This window comes from Alosa alosa, chromosome 15 (genome assembly GCF_017589495.1).
Source record: "Alosa alosa isolate M-15738 ecotype Scorff River chromosome 15, AALO_Geno_1.1, whole genome shotgun sequence".
NCBI lineage: Eukaryota > Metazoa > Chordata > Actinopteri > Clupeiformes > Clupeidae > Alosa > Alosa alosa.
In genome coordinates, this window is record NC_063203.1 from 3,342,653 (window position 1) to 3,361,952 (window position 19,300).

General features: G+C 42.3%; 1 protein-coding gene across 1 annotated transcript; it reads right to left on the bottom strand.

Moving 5' to 3' along the window:
• Nucleotides 1–17,098: 17,098 nt before the first annotated feature.
• On the bottom strand, nucleotides 17,099–18,854 carry LOC125308716 (class A basic helix-loop-helix protein 9). Its single transcript, XM_048265277.1, has one exon. The coding sequence runs from the start codon at nucleotides 18,645–18,647 to the stop codon at nucleotides 17,754–17,756; it is 894 nt and encodes a 297-aa protein (XP_048121234.1). The 5' UTR covers nucleotides 18,648–18,854; the 3' UTR covers nucleotides 17,099–17,753.
• Nucleotides 18,855–19,300: the final 446 nt, after the last annotated feature.

Consider the following 19,300-nt stretch of genomic DNA (forward strand, 5'->3'; position numbering starts at 1 on the left):
CCAGATCTGCCTCGCCGAAAGTGGCGGAATTTGCGCAGCTCGGACTAGGCCTACTGTCATTCTCATTGCGACTCCCCACACTGCCACTACGTTTCCCCCTAACTCTCCTATGAGCACTTCGACCTTGTCTAACATACCCAGTCGCATTAGACAAAGGCTCCACCACGTTACTGTCGCCCTTGATTGTGGAGAGGCAAAAAAGACAGAAGCTAGCTATTAGGCTACCTCCAGCCTTGTTAAGCCACACCACTAACACCCTGCTAACTTCCCGATGAACACCAACCCTTGAAACATTATTCCCACCAGTGACATTGGGCAAACGATTCAACGTTTGTGCTTGGTGTAAGCTAAACTATGGAGTAAACTCTCACTTTGTCCAGCTGCATCATTGAAGGCAGGGACGCATCTGAAGCCTCACTAAACGAATCACTGTCATTTCCTGAAGGCAGATATTCCCCTTCAGAATCAGGGTCCGCGAATAGAAGACCCAACACTTCATTTCAGGTAAACTTTTTTGATGCCATTAGACGATAATCTAATGCAAATACTCGCTAACGTTGACAATATCGCTCTGACTAAGTGGCTCACACGCACACTAGCTCCGGTATTGCACGCACTGATTCAATGCACTGTAGCTCAAAAGTTTTGTTTATACCATGACCTTTTTCGGACTCGGGGATGACGTATGACATGTCTGCCACCTAGTGGAGTGGATGTCGAACGAAATATGACACCCTATTTGACTAAATCGGCCGTTTTATTCAGTACCGCATCTTGTCGAGTAAACTCGACAGTGGCGCCAAGAGGGTTAACATTGACCGTATAGCGTTATCCGATTGCGTGCAGTGAGATTTCCAAATGTGTGCTTGGTGCCGCCCCCTCGAGTTGGGACATTACGTCATTTGTGGCCAGACCCTTAATCAGTCAGATTGGGTCAGGTCCTCCAGGCTACTGACAATGCGGTAAACATGTTAAAGCTAAAACAATTCTCCCACAATGAATGCCAGTGCAATTAAAAACAATTTAGAAGGTAGAGCACAATAACGAAAAGTGCATCAGTGAGTGCTGGTTTTACACAGACAAGAGTCAGTTCTAGACAGGTGATAAGTGCTTGGATTAGGAAGCTAGTTTTAAGCTGTGCTACAAGAGGAGATATCCTCGAAAGCGCTGGCCTTCGGGAGAATTGTGAAGACGGAGGGATGACCCCACTCTAGTATGAACTGGAAACATGATCCACGCGATTGCGTGATTCTGTGAACCGGCACTGCCATCCCTGTAAGAAAGTAGATGTTAGTGTAATATGTGGAACTGCTTCTCCATTGACGAACTGCATCCCCTCAACAGAAGAGGGGAGGCATGATGCACCTGCAGGGGTTAGCAAATTAAAGATTGGGAGGAGAATGTAAAAGGAACTTGCACGTCCTCCCTGGCGCGATCGCTTTGGGTGAGCATATCTGCCAAAAACAAAACAGCCAAGTTTATACAGCCAAGAGTATACATTATTTGCAGAGGATCCTGCTAAAACGGCAATTCGAGTCAACAATCAATGTGACTGATGGCGTGACTAGATGGGCTGAAATCACATGGACACGCAGAGACCTGTTGTGTTTAAAGAGAGTGCATGAAGGGCGCAGCATTGGCCTGAAGGAGACTTGAGTCTGCCAGTGATGATGGACCGCTCCGTTTGACCTGCGAGAAGGAAGGAGTGGTTAGACAGGTGACATGTAGCATCGTCATCGGTAAAACAACCAGCCAACGGCTATGTTGGTAGGCCACCACTTAAACCATAACTAGCGAAATGTAAAATTGCCGACATAATCATGAACAGCCGGTAACCATTAACACCAATATATGGAGTGCTGAAGCGACCCACTGGTGGGCTGTGAGCAAAGTGAGGCCTGCCATAGAATTCCTAGGAACCCAATACATAATACGGAATCAGAAAAGACATTTCAAACATCCAAAAGACGCTAGAAGGATATGTTAAATACACAAATGACACAGCTTCTTAATTAAAAGCTCAACCAACACCATGTGGGCATGAGCCCATCACTGTGGTGTCAGCTCATGAACACTGACATAGTACGGGCATTGAAAAGAAAACACCTATTATTGCCTAGATAACAGCTTGTGTGACATACTGGCAAGTGATGACCATGGGCCGGCGTGCCGTCATTTTGGTTCGAGCTTTGGTGCAAGACCCCCCAAAATTGAGAACCCAGATAGCCGAGAACGTCGGGGACGTCACGGCATACCTTGGACATGACAGATCAGCGGTAGCTGAGAGTAGTTTGATCAACGACAACTAGCAATCAACAGCCCGTGCCACATTGAGCAAGCTGAAGCGCAAACTCGCATACAAGACCGACTGAGGAGGACTTGAGCAGTGCATGCAGAGAATCAAGGCCGTGTAGACTTCCCACCAGAAGGTATGGGACGCAATCCCAGATGATTAAACAAATGCAACGAATGAACTGGCTTCCCGCGGCCATGCACAAGGAGTGATACCTGAACCGAAGTTCCAGCAAACGAGTAGCCTAGCCTAAAGCCTATGCAGCCCAACGAGCCGCGAGGCAAATTAAGAGGCTACACAAAAAAACAACTGGTTTGGCGACGCTCAACCAAGGTAGACATCGAGATAACCACAGTGAGTGTAGAACATCAATTAAACAGGTCTTAATGCAGGGTTGGGTTCAACGGCAGCGTGGTGCAGGCTAGCAATTGACAGCACAAATTGCAGGGATTATGAAATCAGCAGGAATTATTGTAAGGAGGCCTAAGTGAAAGTTAAACTGTGCCAGACAAGTCAGTTTGTTTGCTGCCCGCCGAATATCGTTGGCAAGCAGGTTGCACGACTGTGGGTAGAGTGTAGCCCAGCTCGAGGAGCTTGGGAAGAGAAAGCACAACAGCCTTACCAACCAGACGCTGTAGCTTGAGAAATCGTTGCCGAAAATAACATGGGCCTGCAACAGAGTTGTGCAAGGACGGCGACCCGGCAGTAGGTTACCGTGAAGTGAAGGCTGCAACAGCGTGAGCGTGACTGGCTCCGATATGCAGAGATTAGCGATGAAGCGACATGCAGTGGCCCTGACCGAAGGACGCACAGGTCTTAACAGCGCAGCAAACGAGTGCGGTTGGACTGTAACAAGTAACGCCACTGAGGGCAGAAGGTAAAAATGCAGAGAGCCCAGGTCCACGCGGAAGCCTGAGCTAGAACATCAAAGTCGGCGTACTGAGAAGCAAAAGCAGTGTTAGGAACATATTTAAAGAGCCCACTGAATTCCTATAGGCTAGCGCTGATTGAATGAGTGAATGAATGATCAGATTGCAGGGCTTTCCCGAAAAGTAGGGAAAGCAAAGATTGGCTCCATGTAAGCATGGGAGGAGTAAAGGCTACACTACGAGTCTTCCTAGTAGAACTTTCGCTGAAGCTATCATTTCTGCATTCACTTCGTGGCCCTCTATCGGCTATAACCGCAATATGTAAGTTTGCCAGATCAGGTAGCGGATCTGTAGTTCGATGGAATGAGACATAAGAAACTACAAATTTGACTTGCATCTGATGTCGCAATACATCGTACTCTTAAAAGTCATGCAAAATATTCTACCTTGTCTGTGGACAACGTTATTTGCAAAGCCGGTGCTGGATAAACAAATAGCGTGCGTGCGACAGAGGGAAAGTTCTTTGGTGTTGCTTTAATTGCCCTCAATTAAATGTTTGTTTTTTTAAATCGCAACTATTTTTGCAATTTTCACTTCCTCCCTCAATTTCTTCGCAACAAACAGCTAAAAACACCGCAACTTCCATCGCAATTTTTTCGAAAAGTTGTCGCGAAATCAGGCATTTTAGATCGCAACAATCTCAAAAAATCCTCGCGAAATCCTGGAGGGACTGCCTATTACAGCGAGTTCAGGACTGTGCCTGACCACCATCTCAGATGCCCCTCTTCCTTTGTTTTTGATGGCCTGATCCCCTATAATTTTACACTCTTTGGAATTCTGTTTTTCATGAGTTCCAGTACCTTTCAGCCCTTTCTCCATCAGGGTGTCCAGGAGGTAGACAGTTGTGAAGAACCTGTCAAAGAACAGGTGGGTTCCTCTGGGAATGGCCTCGGCCAAATGAAGGACAGCTTGTTCTCCAATGCTCTGTCCATCTGTGACTCTGAAGGTCGTCTTGCCTTGGTAGACCACAAAATCTAAGACCAACCATGTGGCCAAGACAAACACCTTCAATCGGGTATGGGGAAACAAATGGGATCATTTGCTCATCAATGGACAATTTTCCTGCTTTAGGCTGACTTATACATCCTTGCCTCACATTGTTCGTTGTTCCAATTTTCCTGCTTTAGGCTGACTTATACATCCTTGCCTCACGTTCTGAACAGAAGGGGCATGACTTTCCACAAAAAGTCTCTGCTTTTGTCCTTGTCTGAAACATCAAGGTCATTGACAATCCTTAGTTAGTATAATCGATTTCTGTTCATGGATTCCGACACTATTTGAACCCTGGTGTTCGAAGCCCAATACATCTGTATGTTTGGATAACCTAGACAGGCCATGTGGACAGAAATCCCAAAGATGTCTTCAGCTCTTCAGGAGTTGTGTTTAGTGCTGCTCCAGACATGGACCTTCACGTTGGTTTATGCACATAACCATTTCTTAAACACAGAGTCATCAATGTATTGTTCAAAATAATTCATTGGGGTCCAGTTTTGGCATGTTCACATATTGCTGTGAATAATAATAATACGTTTATTTTATATAGACCCAAGGTCGCTTAACATAATAGAAGACAGAATAATGGGAGGATTATCCAGTTGAGGGGTGAATCTTGAGTCTCTCTTATAATCTTACAATGAATCATCAGAATAAATTATATTTGTGGCAAATAATGAAAGTAATAATCTTCTTGTGGCATACATAATTTAAATTATATATATATATATATATATATATATGTGTGTGTGTGTGAATGTATATACCAGTAGTAAAATAGTTAGCAAGGTGTATTTTGTAGTCCTGCCCCAGAGTGGCTGGATGTGGAGGGTTCTGCTTGCTCTGATTATTCTGCCTCTGCTGGCCCTGTCTCAATTTTATCCTCTACGCTCTCTGAGTTGTCTGCCTCAAACACTGCACCTTGGTCTTCCTCATTAGATAACTCAATATCAGAGTTTTCATCAACAATTCACAGGAACATTATCTCTGCCTCTGACAGTGAATCCCCTCCTTTTCATTTAAAAAAATGGAGAACAAAATGCATGGTGTGAGTTCTTCAAGTTTACAAATGTCAGGACAAAATTGAACAGCTGGTAGTCAGGAAGATATGTTGGGTTTTAGTGCCACTTTGTGGATTCTTTTAAAATAGAGAAGCAGTCACTAAAACAGCTGGTTCTTAATTTGCCATTTGTTTGTATTATTTGTTAGGTCAAAATTCAAACTGAACTAGTAGCTTTCAATCATTTCAACCACGCTGTTCACTAGACAATGGGCTCACCTCAAAGGCCTATTTGCATACGGCCTCTCTCCTCGGTCCCCCAGCTCGTGCCCCTGAGTAACCACATCTAACCAACTCAGCTAAATTTTACCCAAGCAGAACATGTTTGTCTTTAGGTCAAATAAAGTCCTCCTTACACTGACAGACTTTGGAACGATTTGCAAAGATTTGGAAAAGATTTTTGAAAGACTACAGTCTCAGACCCTCTCACATCTAAAGACAAGTAGTAGAGTTTTAAGTCACAGACTATGATTTTGCAATGACTAGGGATCTTGCAGGGTCACTATTTACAAGACTGCAACTAGATTAATTTAAATTATTACCCATCGTGCAATAGATAAACAGGAACTGAAATGATAGCATACTAAACTCAAAGTCGTATTTTCGTGTTTCTGCAGCATTGTTTCATGCGTGACATATCTAAACGATATAGAGTCGTTCTGTCATGTGGAAGACAATACATATAAGAAATGACAAATATTATAAGAATAACAAATAATCATATAGGCTACAGCTGTCGCCTACTTTGCCACTTCCTGTTTTGTGTTGGAGAGAGGTCACTATTGGTTTTTATAGTTCACGTCACTATTTGCATGAGCCACGACTAGAAAGACTTGCGATAATATCAAACATGTTTGATATTGTCGTAACGGCAAAACTAGAAAAGGACTGACTCCGACTGACTTACAACCGCTAAGATTGGCACCTTACACTTAATGATCTAGTTGGACGGAGCGCGATTCCAGTACAACTCCCATGATTTCTGTCCGACTTTGGAAATGTAGTCGCCGACTGTGAAAACAGACCAAAATCGTACAATGTAAGGCCGCCATAAGATGAATAGGGCACATACAGTATGTCTTTACAAATGCCATTTCAGCTATGGTATTTTCCTCTTCTACAATTTATAGATCTTCTTTTAATGTTTTTGTTTTAGATAAGCAAGAATAGGCTAGCCTAGTGGTGCATTTATGAGCAAGAGGGGGAATTCTATAGTTCTACAGTTTAGGGGGGCTTCGTCACACCTGAACTGGGGACTACAGTTTGAAGTGGGGACATTGTAAGACCTCCCAGGAGAATGTTTTGACATCACTCTAGTGTAAGATAAGAAATGGACTTGTTCCATGCCCAAATAAGTCACTTCATTGTTTGTTTATATTAAACTCATACAGTAAGCTGCAGGTGATTGTGATATTGAACAATACTTCCCAAAGTACCTTTGAGTAACTAGCTAGCTACCCTATGAACATTAGCAATGTTGCCCATTTGTTGTTGTCAAGTAAACGCTCTCAGTTTCGAAGTATGGAGTATGGAGCACATGAACGCACGATAGGTTACACATCTCCAACTAAAATCAGATGTGAAATCTTCATGACTAACATTCTATACGTACAACCGGTGTTTTGTCATAAAGAGACATTTCTCTGCATCACACCTCTTTTTAGGGGAACGCAAGCTAGCATTATATCATTGATTCCAATGGAAAAGTCAAATAGTAGTCAAATGTTATATCTAGTTTGAAGACATTAACACACATGAAACATAGGAACAGAGATGCACATTTACTCTTCTTCACATCGTGCAGTATATTCAACACAACACTCACACTAGTGCTAGCATCCTCTAGTAGGGAAAAACCCAGAACGATCTGATTAAGGTCACTACCAAACACTTCTCAATTGATTCTATAGTACTTTTTTGCGTAGAATCCATTTCTGCTTGGGACATTTTTATATCACGCATAGTTAATGAGATAATTTGCATATTTGAATACATTAGCGAATATAAATGCATAATAAAGAAATGTACTGATAATATGACTGTATATATTATTTGATTGTTATATTACTATGTCTTATTTGCATTTTAATTTATGTTGATATTGTACAGCACTTTGTAACTTTGTTTTGAAAAGTGCTATATAAATGAGAATAATTTGCAACTAATCAGATCGTTCTGGGTTTTGCCCTGTCAAAACTGTGCAACTCACCAAGTGGTTAGTGGTGTTCGTTGATGTTCCAAAACAAGTAGCGTAGCGAAATACAGTTTCTGTCGTGTTTTATTTGGCATTTTGTAAAATCCCATTGATTTCTGTTGGAAGACTCATTGCACGTTGATATTACTGCGCCACCGTCTATGCTTCAGGTTCAAATATTGAGCGGAAGTTTATACACGGTTGTGAGGTGTTCCACAATAGGCCTAGCAAATTAGACGGCTGGAAATCATACATTGCATCGATATATGCTTTTAACTCATTGAATGCCACGCTGTTTTCGGAAGCTTTGGCCCAGAGTGCCAGCAATCTTGATCATTGTTGGCGATTTTTGTAGAGCCACAGCGTATTCTATGTTATAGCTATGGACACATACTATGGCTTGTTGTGAGACTTTAAGCTCTTAGTGGGTACAAACCGTTTATTTCTACATGCCTCTGTTCCTAAGAAATCCCAAGCTAAACAGTGGCTAGTTTTCAGCAAAATCGCTGTTTTATTTCTAGAAATGGAGATGTAGCGTCTTTGATGAAATATGAAGTGTTGCCTGTAAAGATTCCAGGAGGTGACCTAGCGAGACCTGCCACCTAGTGATAAACCCATTAAAAAATGGCCTGGTTTTGACCTGACGTGCATGTGTCACTGATTCAACCCAAAGCGGAAACCATCAAAAGCAGAGTTTTAAGACTAAATGTCCAGATAAAATGTCCAGATTGTGTGTTTTCATGAGTTTTCGATCGTCATATATTTCATTTCCATTCATCACAGAGTTCCCAAAATCACATATAAGGTGTGTTAGAGTGTCTAGTTTCGTAAAAAAAAAAAAAGCTAAAAACGTAATATTACATTTTTGGCACTCAACGCATGGGAAGGAAAAACGTAATATTACGTTTTTGGCACTCAACGCATGGGAAGGAAAAACGTAATATTACGTTTTTGGCACTTGACCAATCGTCAAAATTTCGGTGTCCACCACTCTAGTTCATCCAAAACAAACCAGAAAAGGGCCTTAAAGTGCTAAAAACCGGAATTGTCCTTTAACTCATTGAGTGCCAAAAACGTAATATTACGTTTTTCCTTCCCATGCGTTGAGTGCCAAAAACGTAATATTAAGTTTTTAGCTTGTTTTTTAAATTACGAAACTAGACACTCTAACCCACCTTATATGTGATTTTGGGAACTCTGTGATGAATGGAAATTAAATATATGACGATCGAAAACTCATGAAAACGCACAATCTGGACATTTTATCTGGTTTATCTGGTTGCCGCTTTGGGTCGAATCAGTGACGCATGCACGTCAGGTCAATCACTAGGTGGCAGTCTCGCCAGGTCTCGCTGATCACTTCCCGGAAAGTTTACACAAGTAAGTAACAGGCAACACTTCATACGTCACTTCACATATTTCACTTCATGAAAGACGTTACAGTATATCTCCATTTCTAGAAAAAAACAGCGATTTTGATGAAAACTAGCCACTGTTTAGCTTGGGATTTCTCAGGAACAGAGGCGTGTAGAAATACACGGTTTGCACCCACCGAGAGCTTAAAGTCTCACCTTTTAAACAAGCCATTGTATGTGTTCATAGCTATAACACAGAATATGCTGTGGCTGTACAAAAATCATCAACAATGGTCTAGATTGCTGGCACTCTAGGACAAAGCTCCCGAAAGAAGCTTGGCATTCAATGAGTTAAAGGCACACTATGCAGGTTTTTTAGCTTAATATGCACGTTTTTTTTAGCTTAATTTACCTTCATTTAACAGCTTCAGAGTCATTGGAATGGTTATACTGTATGACTTTTTTCGAGTTGAATGGTGGCAGTCTCGCTTCCCCTTAACACCTGTGAGCGGAAAAACCACCCTTGCAACTGTGGGCCGACGGGCCGACGACCTCAGTGTCAGGAAGTATAACGAGTTTAAAGAATTGCTTTACTGCATTCAAAAACACATACATGCCAGACACCGGCTAAAAACAAGCTAGCGATGGAGTTTCTCAGACATTCATCATGACAGAGCCAGCGAAAAATAAGCAAAAACCGAAAAAAACTGTAAGGAAATTGCCAATACTGCATAGTTTACCTTTAAGAACCTATGTGGTTCCATATGGCACCCTTTGGGTCACAGAGTCTAAGGACAAGTTGGCTCAATTGGCTCCTTCCAATGTTTTGCTCTTTGCTTTTCAGAGCAAAACAGTGGAGTGAGTCAGGGTCACACATTTTAAAGGTGTTGCCAGAATGTAAGGGCTGTTACGGTGTGTTTCCACACAACGAAATTTCGCGTCGCTCTCATTGAGATTGAATGGAGACGAAATTCGCCCTAGTTGGGCGAAATGAAAGCAAATCGCCGAGGCAGGCGAAACAAAGTTGGCCAAAGTTTAACTTTATTTAAATGAGGACCATTTGAGAACCAATCAGGTCCGCGTCTTTGTGTTTGGGGCGGGAGTTACAAAAAGTCTGACCAAGATGGGCGGAGACTACCTGAGCTGTAACACAAACATTTGTATGTGATTAAAATGTTTCTACACGAACATTGGCACTTGTATCAACACAAATTGTGGTTTATATGCCACACGAACTTAGTCAGAGCACATACACCACTAAATAGACCAATATATATGTTAGTTTAAGCACTCGATCTTTTTAGCTAGCTGACGAAATGCTAGTATTTTAGGACATTGGATTGCATAAAGACCCCTGGATATCTTCATTAAGTACTTAAACGTTTGAATTAGCTGATTAGCCTAATTAGCTCGCTTGCCACCACTGGCTAGACACTACAGTCAAAAGGTTAGCGGTTTCGCCGTCACGCCCCCGAGGCGAAATTTCGCTGGCCGAAAATCGCGAGGTGTTTCGCTGTGTGGAAACACACCGTTATGAATATTGATAATTAAGGGTATTGGCCTAATTCTACTCTGCATGCATTGTTGGCCTTCTTCCTCTGTACCCGGAGGATACTTTTGCAGAACACTGCATGGAAGGCTTCAGTTATATGTTTATCCCAGTTTCAAAACTCACATTTTGTGATTGGACCCCATACCTCACAGCCATGTGTCTTTTTCTCCATCTCTCACTCAACTCCATTTTCATTACTCTTGCAGTTACAACATACTAAATGTCATGGGGGTGCCACTACACTGGCCTCGTTTAGCCTCTGGCTGTTGTGTACATCTCTCCTGTTTTAATTAACAGAGACATAGGAGTTGGCCTGGGATGGGGGTTATGTATATCCATTGCAGTCTGTGTATTGTGTTTGCTACTTTTTTCCCTGCAGCTGTATATCATGCTCCATTGAGTGCCTATAAAGGGTTTACTGGATGAATTCACTTCCAAAAAGATTAGATGGATATATGCAGAGAAAATACAAATGGATAGTTCATCATGGTGGTAGCAGTATGAACATTTGGACACCTTGTGAAAGTTTTGAAATTCAGGAACTCATGTAAAGTTGAGGAACTTATCCTTAGTAAGGAGCTTGTAGAAAGGCATAAAATGACATTTGCATGGGCAAGCACTGAGCTGGAACCAATGAGAGAGAGATATATATGAAGGCAGAGGGAATTTGTGCTTGGACTTGCAGACTTGCAGAATAAGGAAGACAATGTTTATTTTTTGTACTGTCATCAACATTGTCTGGCAAATATAGAGCAAGCAATTTTGTCTTGTTTTTTCGTCAGGGCATAATGAACTGAGATTTCGCTGTAATTTTTGTTGTAAAATGCTGTTCCATTTACATTCTCGATACAATTATAAGTCATGAAATAAAAGGTTGTTGATGAATAATGCTTGTCAGAATTTTCATTGATCTGCAGTGCCCACAAGTGGGTTGTTGACTGGACTGCCAATGAAGTGTTATGGTGACCTTTGATAACACCATAGCACAAGAAAAAAATGATTTCATCTAACAGCAAAACTGAAATACTGATAAATGTAAACAAGTTATGTAAGTAAATGTAACTTTGTTAACCACACAATTCTGCAATCATTGAAAAAAAAGCAACATGTTTCTAACTTGCTTTGTCTTCATTACTTGTAATGAATCAACGACCAATCATTTCCATGGAAAGGGCCTCCCAGAAACTTCTCATTTTAACCTTTCCATGAAAGTCCTCTGAAGGTTAAGGAAGATCAACTAAAGTCATAATTTGTCATTGCACAAAAAGTTGATTCTGAGAAAACTCCAGTCTGACTTATAATTCCACACATTCCTACCTGAAAAATGTAAAGCTCCTTTTATATGGAGGTCCATGATAACCACTGGTGGATGATCACCACAGATGACACAGGACTAGTGATAATCATTTTGTGTAAGGGTCTCAAAATGGAGGTAGCTATGCAGAGGGGTACTGCACTCCTGCACAGCACTAAAGGGAGGTTTATACCTGCCGTTCTCAGCCTTGCGTGCTCGTGTGACGTCAAAGTGATGTAGATTCCTTTGGCACACGGCAAATTTCAGCCTTGCGCCAACAGGTTGTGCAAAGACAAATTCTTATGACTGGCGCGCGCGGTTGCGTCTAGTAGGACAGATGGGCGAGAAGCCCAGATCAGAGAGCAGGTGTGCCTCTACAGGCATCAGACACCACAAGTTCATTCATAAATCAACAGAGGACAACATCAGACAATATCAGCCCGACATGTTGGCATTTCATATACTGTATAGCCCACATCTTAAATAAAGTAGGCCTAGTAGAATAATAAAGATAGCCTACATTCTTTTGGAAACACAATGTATAATTAGGGATCATATCACCTATGTGGTTTGTGGTAGAATTGGAACTGATTTGTGAACTGTTTTCATGAAGTTTGACTAGTCAGTTTGAGAAGATAACAAAGTTACCAGTGAGAGTTGCACAGAGGAATGGCTCATTTGTTACAGTCGTGAAGTTTTAACAGTCAGAGTTTCAATACAGGGAATTAAGAGGCAAGAACTAGGAACCAGGGACATGGTACAATAATAATCCAGCAACCAAAGTAGCTCTACTAGCCTGGAAAAATCCAAACACATTCACAAAGTGAATAGAGTCTGGTAACTTTTGATTGGGAAACGTTTCCAACAATTGCATCGCAATTCAATTCAAATTAAATTAAAAAAACTTTATTTATCCCCGAGGGGCAATTTTCTCTATGCAGGCATAGTGACATATAAGACATAACACAACATATAAGACATAACACAAGATATAAGACAGGACAAAAGAAAGAACAGGACAGACAGGAGTGTAAGGGGGGGGGGGGTTAGTCCCTGGAGGAGGGGGCTTGGAGCATATTCAAGTTCAAAAGGCGAATAGCCTCAAAAGTAAAGGTGGCCTTCCTCCTGTTAGTCCTAGTCAGAGGACAGCGCAGACGCCTGCCAGAAGGCAGCCATTCAAAAACTTTGTGTAGGACATGGGTAGAGTCTTCTAGGATGCAGTTAGCTTTCCTTAATGTTGCCTTGTCGACCGTGTAGTGATGTCAGAGACTGAAGAGGGTGGCCAATGATTTTTTTGGTGCGATGGGCACTAACTTTGAAATCATTGGTCCAGCCTTACCAATCACATTGATTAGAGATTCCTAACGTTACTTCCTACTTCGCCTTAACTTTACAAATTGACAATAAACAGCATCAACAGTCAGGAAACAATGTATGTGGGTCTACCTTTGCTGTAAATAAATTTCTGCATTTTTTGACGTTTGCAGGTGTTGCTACTTCTGTTTATCACAATAAGTTTCGGTTTAATCTTCCCCTCTCCTTACTTTCTTTTAGTAAACTCTGTGTAGGCTACACAAACAATATTCTCAATGCTCAAGTTCATGTGTAGAGACACTGCTGATACTTTGATCAAAGTTTCATGTTTTGTCGAGCCTTCTTAGTGTTTCAAAAATAGCGATTTTGATGCGATCATGTATCAAAATAGTGCCCCTACAATTCCCATTCAAAAGGCCATTTGACCCGAAAACGACAACACAGACAATCTTAAAAGTGGTGCTTCGGACGTAAATATGCTTTTAAACTAAAGTTTGACTCGGGTACATTCACAGAAAAATTCATCGTAATGCCTTAATTTAAAAAAAATTGTAAAAATCCAACCTTGAAGGATACCAATATTTTTGTGAATGAATAATGTATCGTAAATAAATAAATGTTCTTCCTTAAAATACAGGGTGCATAAGTTTGGGCACCCCAATGTTAAATTCCCATAGAGGCAGGCAGATTTTTATTTTTAAGGCCAGTTATTTTATGGATCCAGGATACTATGCATCCTGATAAAGTTCCCTTGGCCTTTGGAATTAAAATAGCCCCACATCATCACATCATCATACAGTAGAGAGATTGGCATGGTATGGTCTAGGTATGGTGAAGGGCATGTGATGATGTGGGGAACTTTATCAGGATAAAGTTATGTTACATAACATTTAGTAGATGCTTTTATCCAAAGCAACAAACATATGTCAATTACATACAAGGGAGACTCTTCCCAGGGCAACTTCGTGCCTTGCTTAAGGTCACAATGATGGGAGCCGGGAATGAAACCCACAACTTTTCAGGATACTGCATGCTAGTCCAGCTCCTTAGCCACTACGCTACCACTGCCCCATGTTTTCTCTTATTCTGATATATACTTTATATAGCATAGCAATATACAGTACTGACTATCACTCTCTGGCCCCTTGATATCATTAAAATCCATTCCAGTTGCAACAGTGCCATTTCATTTTCATTGATTCTGTTTATTGCATTAGAACTACATTTGGACATTACTCACTGTCATAACAACACAAAATGGGATCGCTTTATGATAGATGAGATGTTGATTTTTGATTTTATTGGTTCCCAACCAAGTTTGATTCAACAGTCATACACAATTGAGCAATCTGTCACTCATTAATCAACCTGTTTACCTCATCTTTCCCGCAACCAAACCTGGTGTTCAGCCAGGAATGCTGTGACGTGACGTCGGTTGTCTTGTAGCACATTTGGCTGTTAAAACAGCTAATCATGTGTCTGCTATGCTGAGGTGTTCTTGCAATGACAGATAAAGTCAGCCAGGCTGCACACTGTCATCCCTAGGAGGGGTGCACTGCATGTGTAGCTCAAGACGGATGAATAATCGTAGTAGTCTGACTCTGTCATTCCCACCTTGGCCTCTATGGGGTTCCTGTAATACTCAACATGTTTATTTCTTTGCCAAAGGTTAGGACAGGAAGAAATATGTTTTGCACTTAATTTGAAAGCTTAGTGCCAGATCCACCAAACCTTATAAAAATGTACACTTCAACTTATAATCTAAAAAGGCCTCGTAAGAACAGAAATCGACGCAGGGGGCAAATGATTTCTGAAGCAGGCTATGTTGAGGTATTTCAACATTTTAGAAGTCCACCTACACTCAAGATTAAGTCAAGAAGCGTAGCATGGTAGATGAATGCTGCCCCCTGGAGACCGTTTTTGCCAAAGACAGGGGACATCTCCAGCCTGGAACTGTTGACCATATAGTAAGTATAAGTATAAGTATATATACTCTTTTGATCCCATGAGGGAAATTTGGTCTGCATTTATACCAATCCGTGAATTAGTAAAACACACTCAGCACACAGTGAGGTGAAGCACACACTAATCTCGGCGCAGTAAGCTGTCTGCAATAACAGCGGCGCTCGGGGAGCATGTGAATGTGAATGTGTGCTTTCATGAGCTCCTGATAGCATGTGATACCACTAAGATCAGTGAAGTCATACAGCTTTTGTATTTAAAACTAAACAAAATAAATGTCCTTGCGCATTAAACACCATATACAGTGTTTACATCCCTCACAAACAAACACCCTACAACAACAACATCAAGTATTCTTTGCACTATGCATTTTACCTACATAAAATTCTGGGCCCAGGTACATATGCTGATGGATCACAAATAATTTGCCTTGGACATGAATGTTGTTGTTGCTGTTCTGTTTTGGTGTTGTCATACAGTAGCCGTGTGGGAAAGAGCTACCTTCCTCAGCCTGTCTGGTCTGGGCTGATGAGATCAAGAGGCTGACTCACATCGTCTGAGTGAGAGGCTTTTTTCAAGCTTCAGGCAAATCTGTGTTTCCTGCTGCTCCGCCTCCTTTTTTCCTCTCCTATCTATCTCACTCACTCACTCACCGTCCCCCCACACACACACACCCACACCATGTTCACCTACAGACACGCCTGCTCCCGACTGCTCCCGTAAAACACTCACCTGTCCAATACGCTCTGTCTTTCCTTGCCTGCCCCTTTCCATCAGTCTCACATGTGGTGAATCATATGGCTCTAAGAGCAGCCAATTCCTCCCACTCCCCTGGACCCAACACTCGGGTCAGACAAACATCACTGGTGCTAAGACCGATCCACAGTACCATGCTAAACTTGTAATGACTCTTAGTGTCAGACTTCCTATAACTGAAATGTCATCTATCTGTTATCTGTTGGTATGTTAGTTGAGTTGAGAGGGTTTAAGACAGGTTTTGTCTGGACCTGGTCTGCATTGACTTGGCTTTGACTCCTGTTGCTTTAGTATGTCAAATTCAAGGCTCTAACGCTTGTCTACAAGGTAGTCTCCAGTTCTGCTCCCACCTACTTGAATGCCCTCATACAGACATACGCTACCTCCAGACCGCTGCGCTCCTCAGGACGAGCGGCGTCTAGCTCTACCACCACGTGCGCTCAGGCCGATCAAACTTTTTTCTCATCTGTTGTTCCTCGTTGGTGGAACGCACTGCCAGTTCCTACAAGGGCAGGGACATCCCTCTCCATCTTCAAAAAACTCCTGAAGACCCAGCTCTTCAGAGAACATCTCCTGTCATAGCACTACTTACAACTAGTCTGATCCTAGCACTTACCAGCTGACTAGAACTGACACTCGACTCTTTAAAAACTGCACTCACTGATGCACTTAGTCTTACTCTACCTTTTTTAAATTGTCCTATAATTGTTGAGAGAATTGCTTTAAAACTTAAACTGTTTACCATGTTGTAAGTCGCTTTGGTTAAAAATGTGTCAGCCAAATGTAATGTAATGTAAAAGGATGTGGCTGTGTTTCAAATACTGACATTTTGATTGATCTGTCACTAGTATGTGTGGAATTGTATGCCGCTGTATGAAATTAATGCATTGTAGTGTAGTTTTAACTTTTTGGATTTGGTAACTGTTTTTCTTGCACCTGAAGTAAACATTTACCCGTTCATTAGTTTTAAGCTTACTTTTCATTTTGGGGTTTCATTGGACATACCAGTTGTGGTCCTCAAATTATCAGGTTGAATGGTTCCTCCTTCCATAGTGGACGAACCACCTCATTCAGGAAAAGGAATTTGACAACTGATGGTAATTACAGGATGAAAAAAATATGTACCGCAAGTCATAGGGGGTGTTTTGTTGAAGCCCACACATTCCAACACAGAGAGAGCGGAGGAAGCTAACAAACCAGTTATATTGTATCCGTAACCGACAAGAAAAATAGCCCTTAATACTCATCTGTTTGTGTGTGCTCTCAAAGTTGAGGAAGAAAGATTAAGCATATTTTTTTCTTTTGCATATACAAATAATATCTGTATGGAGTGACTCATCTTTATTAACTCGTCAAAAAACAGGCACTGGAACTTATAAAAATAAAATATTGCATCACTGACATCATGGTTTGAAATACAAAGAGTAACAAGTTGCTTTCTCTGGGGTCTGGAGAGAAGAGGAACATTGATGCCTTTACTTCTCTCTCATAAACACACACACACACACAGAAAAATACTATACATTCACTCACATATATGAATCACACTTTCCCACTCAAACTTGCTTATCCACTCTTAACATTTCTCTCTCTCTAAAATCTATGCATACCTATTTGAGAGGCATTTCCTCCCTGAGTGGCCTCTCATACAAGCTGACACCTCTTACATGGTCATTTTTAGAGCAGCTCCGTCTAAATTGTATGTATTGTACTGGGGAAAAGCGCACACTGTCACAGCCTGCCTATTCGAAATGTGCATTCAAAGAGATTTATTATACCATAGTGTTTGAAAGAGCTTTTTACCGTAGAGAAAATATAGCCATCTCATTCAATGTGCCTCACACCCACACCATATAAAAACCTGCCATCACACTGTCATTTTGCAAGGTCAGTTGCAGCATTCAAGGTAGGGAATCATTCTGTTTCCTGAGGAAAGGTACACAATCTTTTTTGTCTATTTAATCCTGCATACTTTGATAGGTGCACAGCTTTGAAAGTGTCTCTCCAGCATACTCAAGTGTCTGCATCTTTTAAAGTCTGTCCCAGATGTGTCAGTGCATACTAAGAGACTGCTGGTAGCTGGCACCCTGCAAGTAACCAAACTGCCAAGAAAAAGGCACCGCAGAGGAGTCTACAAAGTTGTCCACATGATTTTGGTGACAAGTGGCTTTTACCCCGTACTGGTAGCCTGGTCCCACACCATAGAACTGGCCACTGTTGTCGTTGTTGTTGTTGAATGTTTCCTCACGTGGGTGGCTGTAGAGTCCTTGGCCCATGCACAGCTGGGAGTCTGTTGAGTACTGGGCATAGTGTGGCGAGGGTGGGCATGTGGTCCCAGGGTGCAGTGGTATGTCCAGGTAGGGCTGGGCTGGCTCAGAGGGCATCATGTGACCGTAAGGTTTGTGCGTTTGTGGGGTTTGCAGTTCAGGCTGCTGGTGAACGAGGTACTTCTCCGACTGATAGCCCCTCTCCTTCACTGGGACCAGCCTTCTGTGCTCCTCCTGAGGGCCATGGACACACTCCGTGTGGCTACAGGCTCTCTCTGCTGGCGGTGCTGGATGGTTTCTTAGGAAGATGGAGAGTGCAGAGATACGGTTTATGGCACGACGCAGTGTGGCAATCTTGGACAGCCGCTTGCCACTGAGGTCGTGGTTAAGGGCCATACGCAGCGAGTTGAAAGCTTGGTTGTAGTCCAGGATACGTTTACGTTCACGGACGTTGGCCGCTACCCGGCGGGCTTTGGAGCGCACTGGCCTACTCCGCTTCTTACTGCCAGCTTTTGAGGTCCCCTGGTTCTGACCGGAGCTTGAAGCATTGTCCCTCTCAAGAGAAGTCTTCTTGAAGTTCGCTTCACTTCCACTGCTATCATCCTCCGGGCCCAAGGGACTGCTGTCCAGCTCTTCATCAGAAAACTCGGACTCTGTGTTGCTGGCGAGACTGCTCATGGCTGGTTGAGATCAACTCTAGCGGTTTGGTCCTCAAATTCAGCACTCTATATCAGCGATGGGAGCTGCTGTTCTGAGAGCAAACCCTCTGACCCTCCTGTTGTGTTGGAGCAAACAGGCTGTGTTCGTGGGATCCTCGGCACGTACTCAAAACCAGCTTGTTGTCTGTTAGCACCGACCTGCTCTAACAGTCCCTCTCCACCTTGTCTGTCTGCTCTGTGATTACCTGTGACTCGCTCTGACAGGCGAGAGGTGCTTTTAAAGGCTGACTAGTAATGTGTCACATGGTGCGCTTGCCTATAAGCAAAGGTGCGCTATGTGTTTATGAGCTCCCTGCAGGCAAACTCAAGCAGCCATCTCTCAACTGCTTTGGCACACCCCCACTGGATACAGAATCTCTGCGGCTCTTTTCAACTGCTCTTCTGTTTACTGTGTCCAACTCTTGAGAAACGCAGATAGCTTTTGTCAAACTCAAATTTCGGTGCAGCATTGATTGATCGTGTAGATTGTCAATTGGGTTTGTTTATGCTGTTGACTTGTTTATTTGTTTTTTATTCTGATTTGGTATCCTTGTGCTCATATTCATTCCGATCGCAGAGGTGAAGCATATATATGAAAACTGCTGCAATAGCCATAATCATATCCTCTTTTTG

What these genes read in the sequence shown, in the direction of transcription:
- LOC125308716 (XM_048265277.1), bottom strand. Translation starts at nt 18,647, where the DNA reads ATGAGCAGTCTCGCCAGCAACACAGAGTCCGAGTTTTCTGATGAAGAG.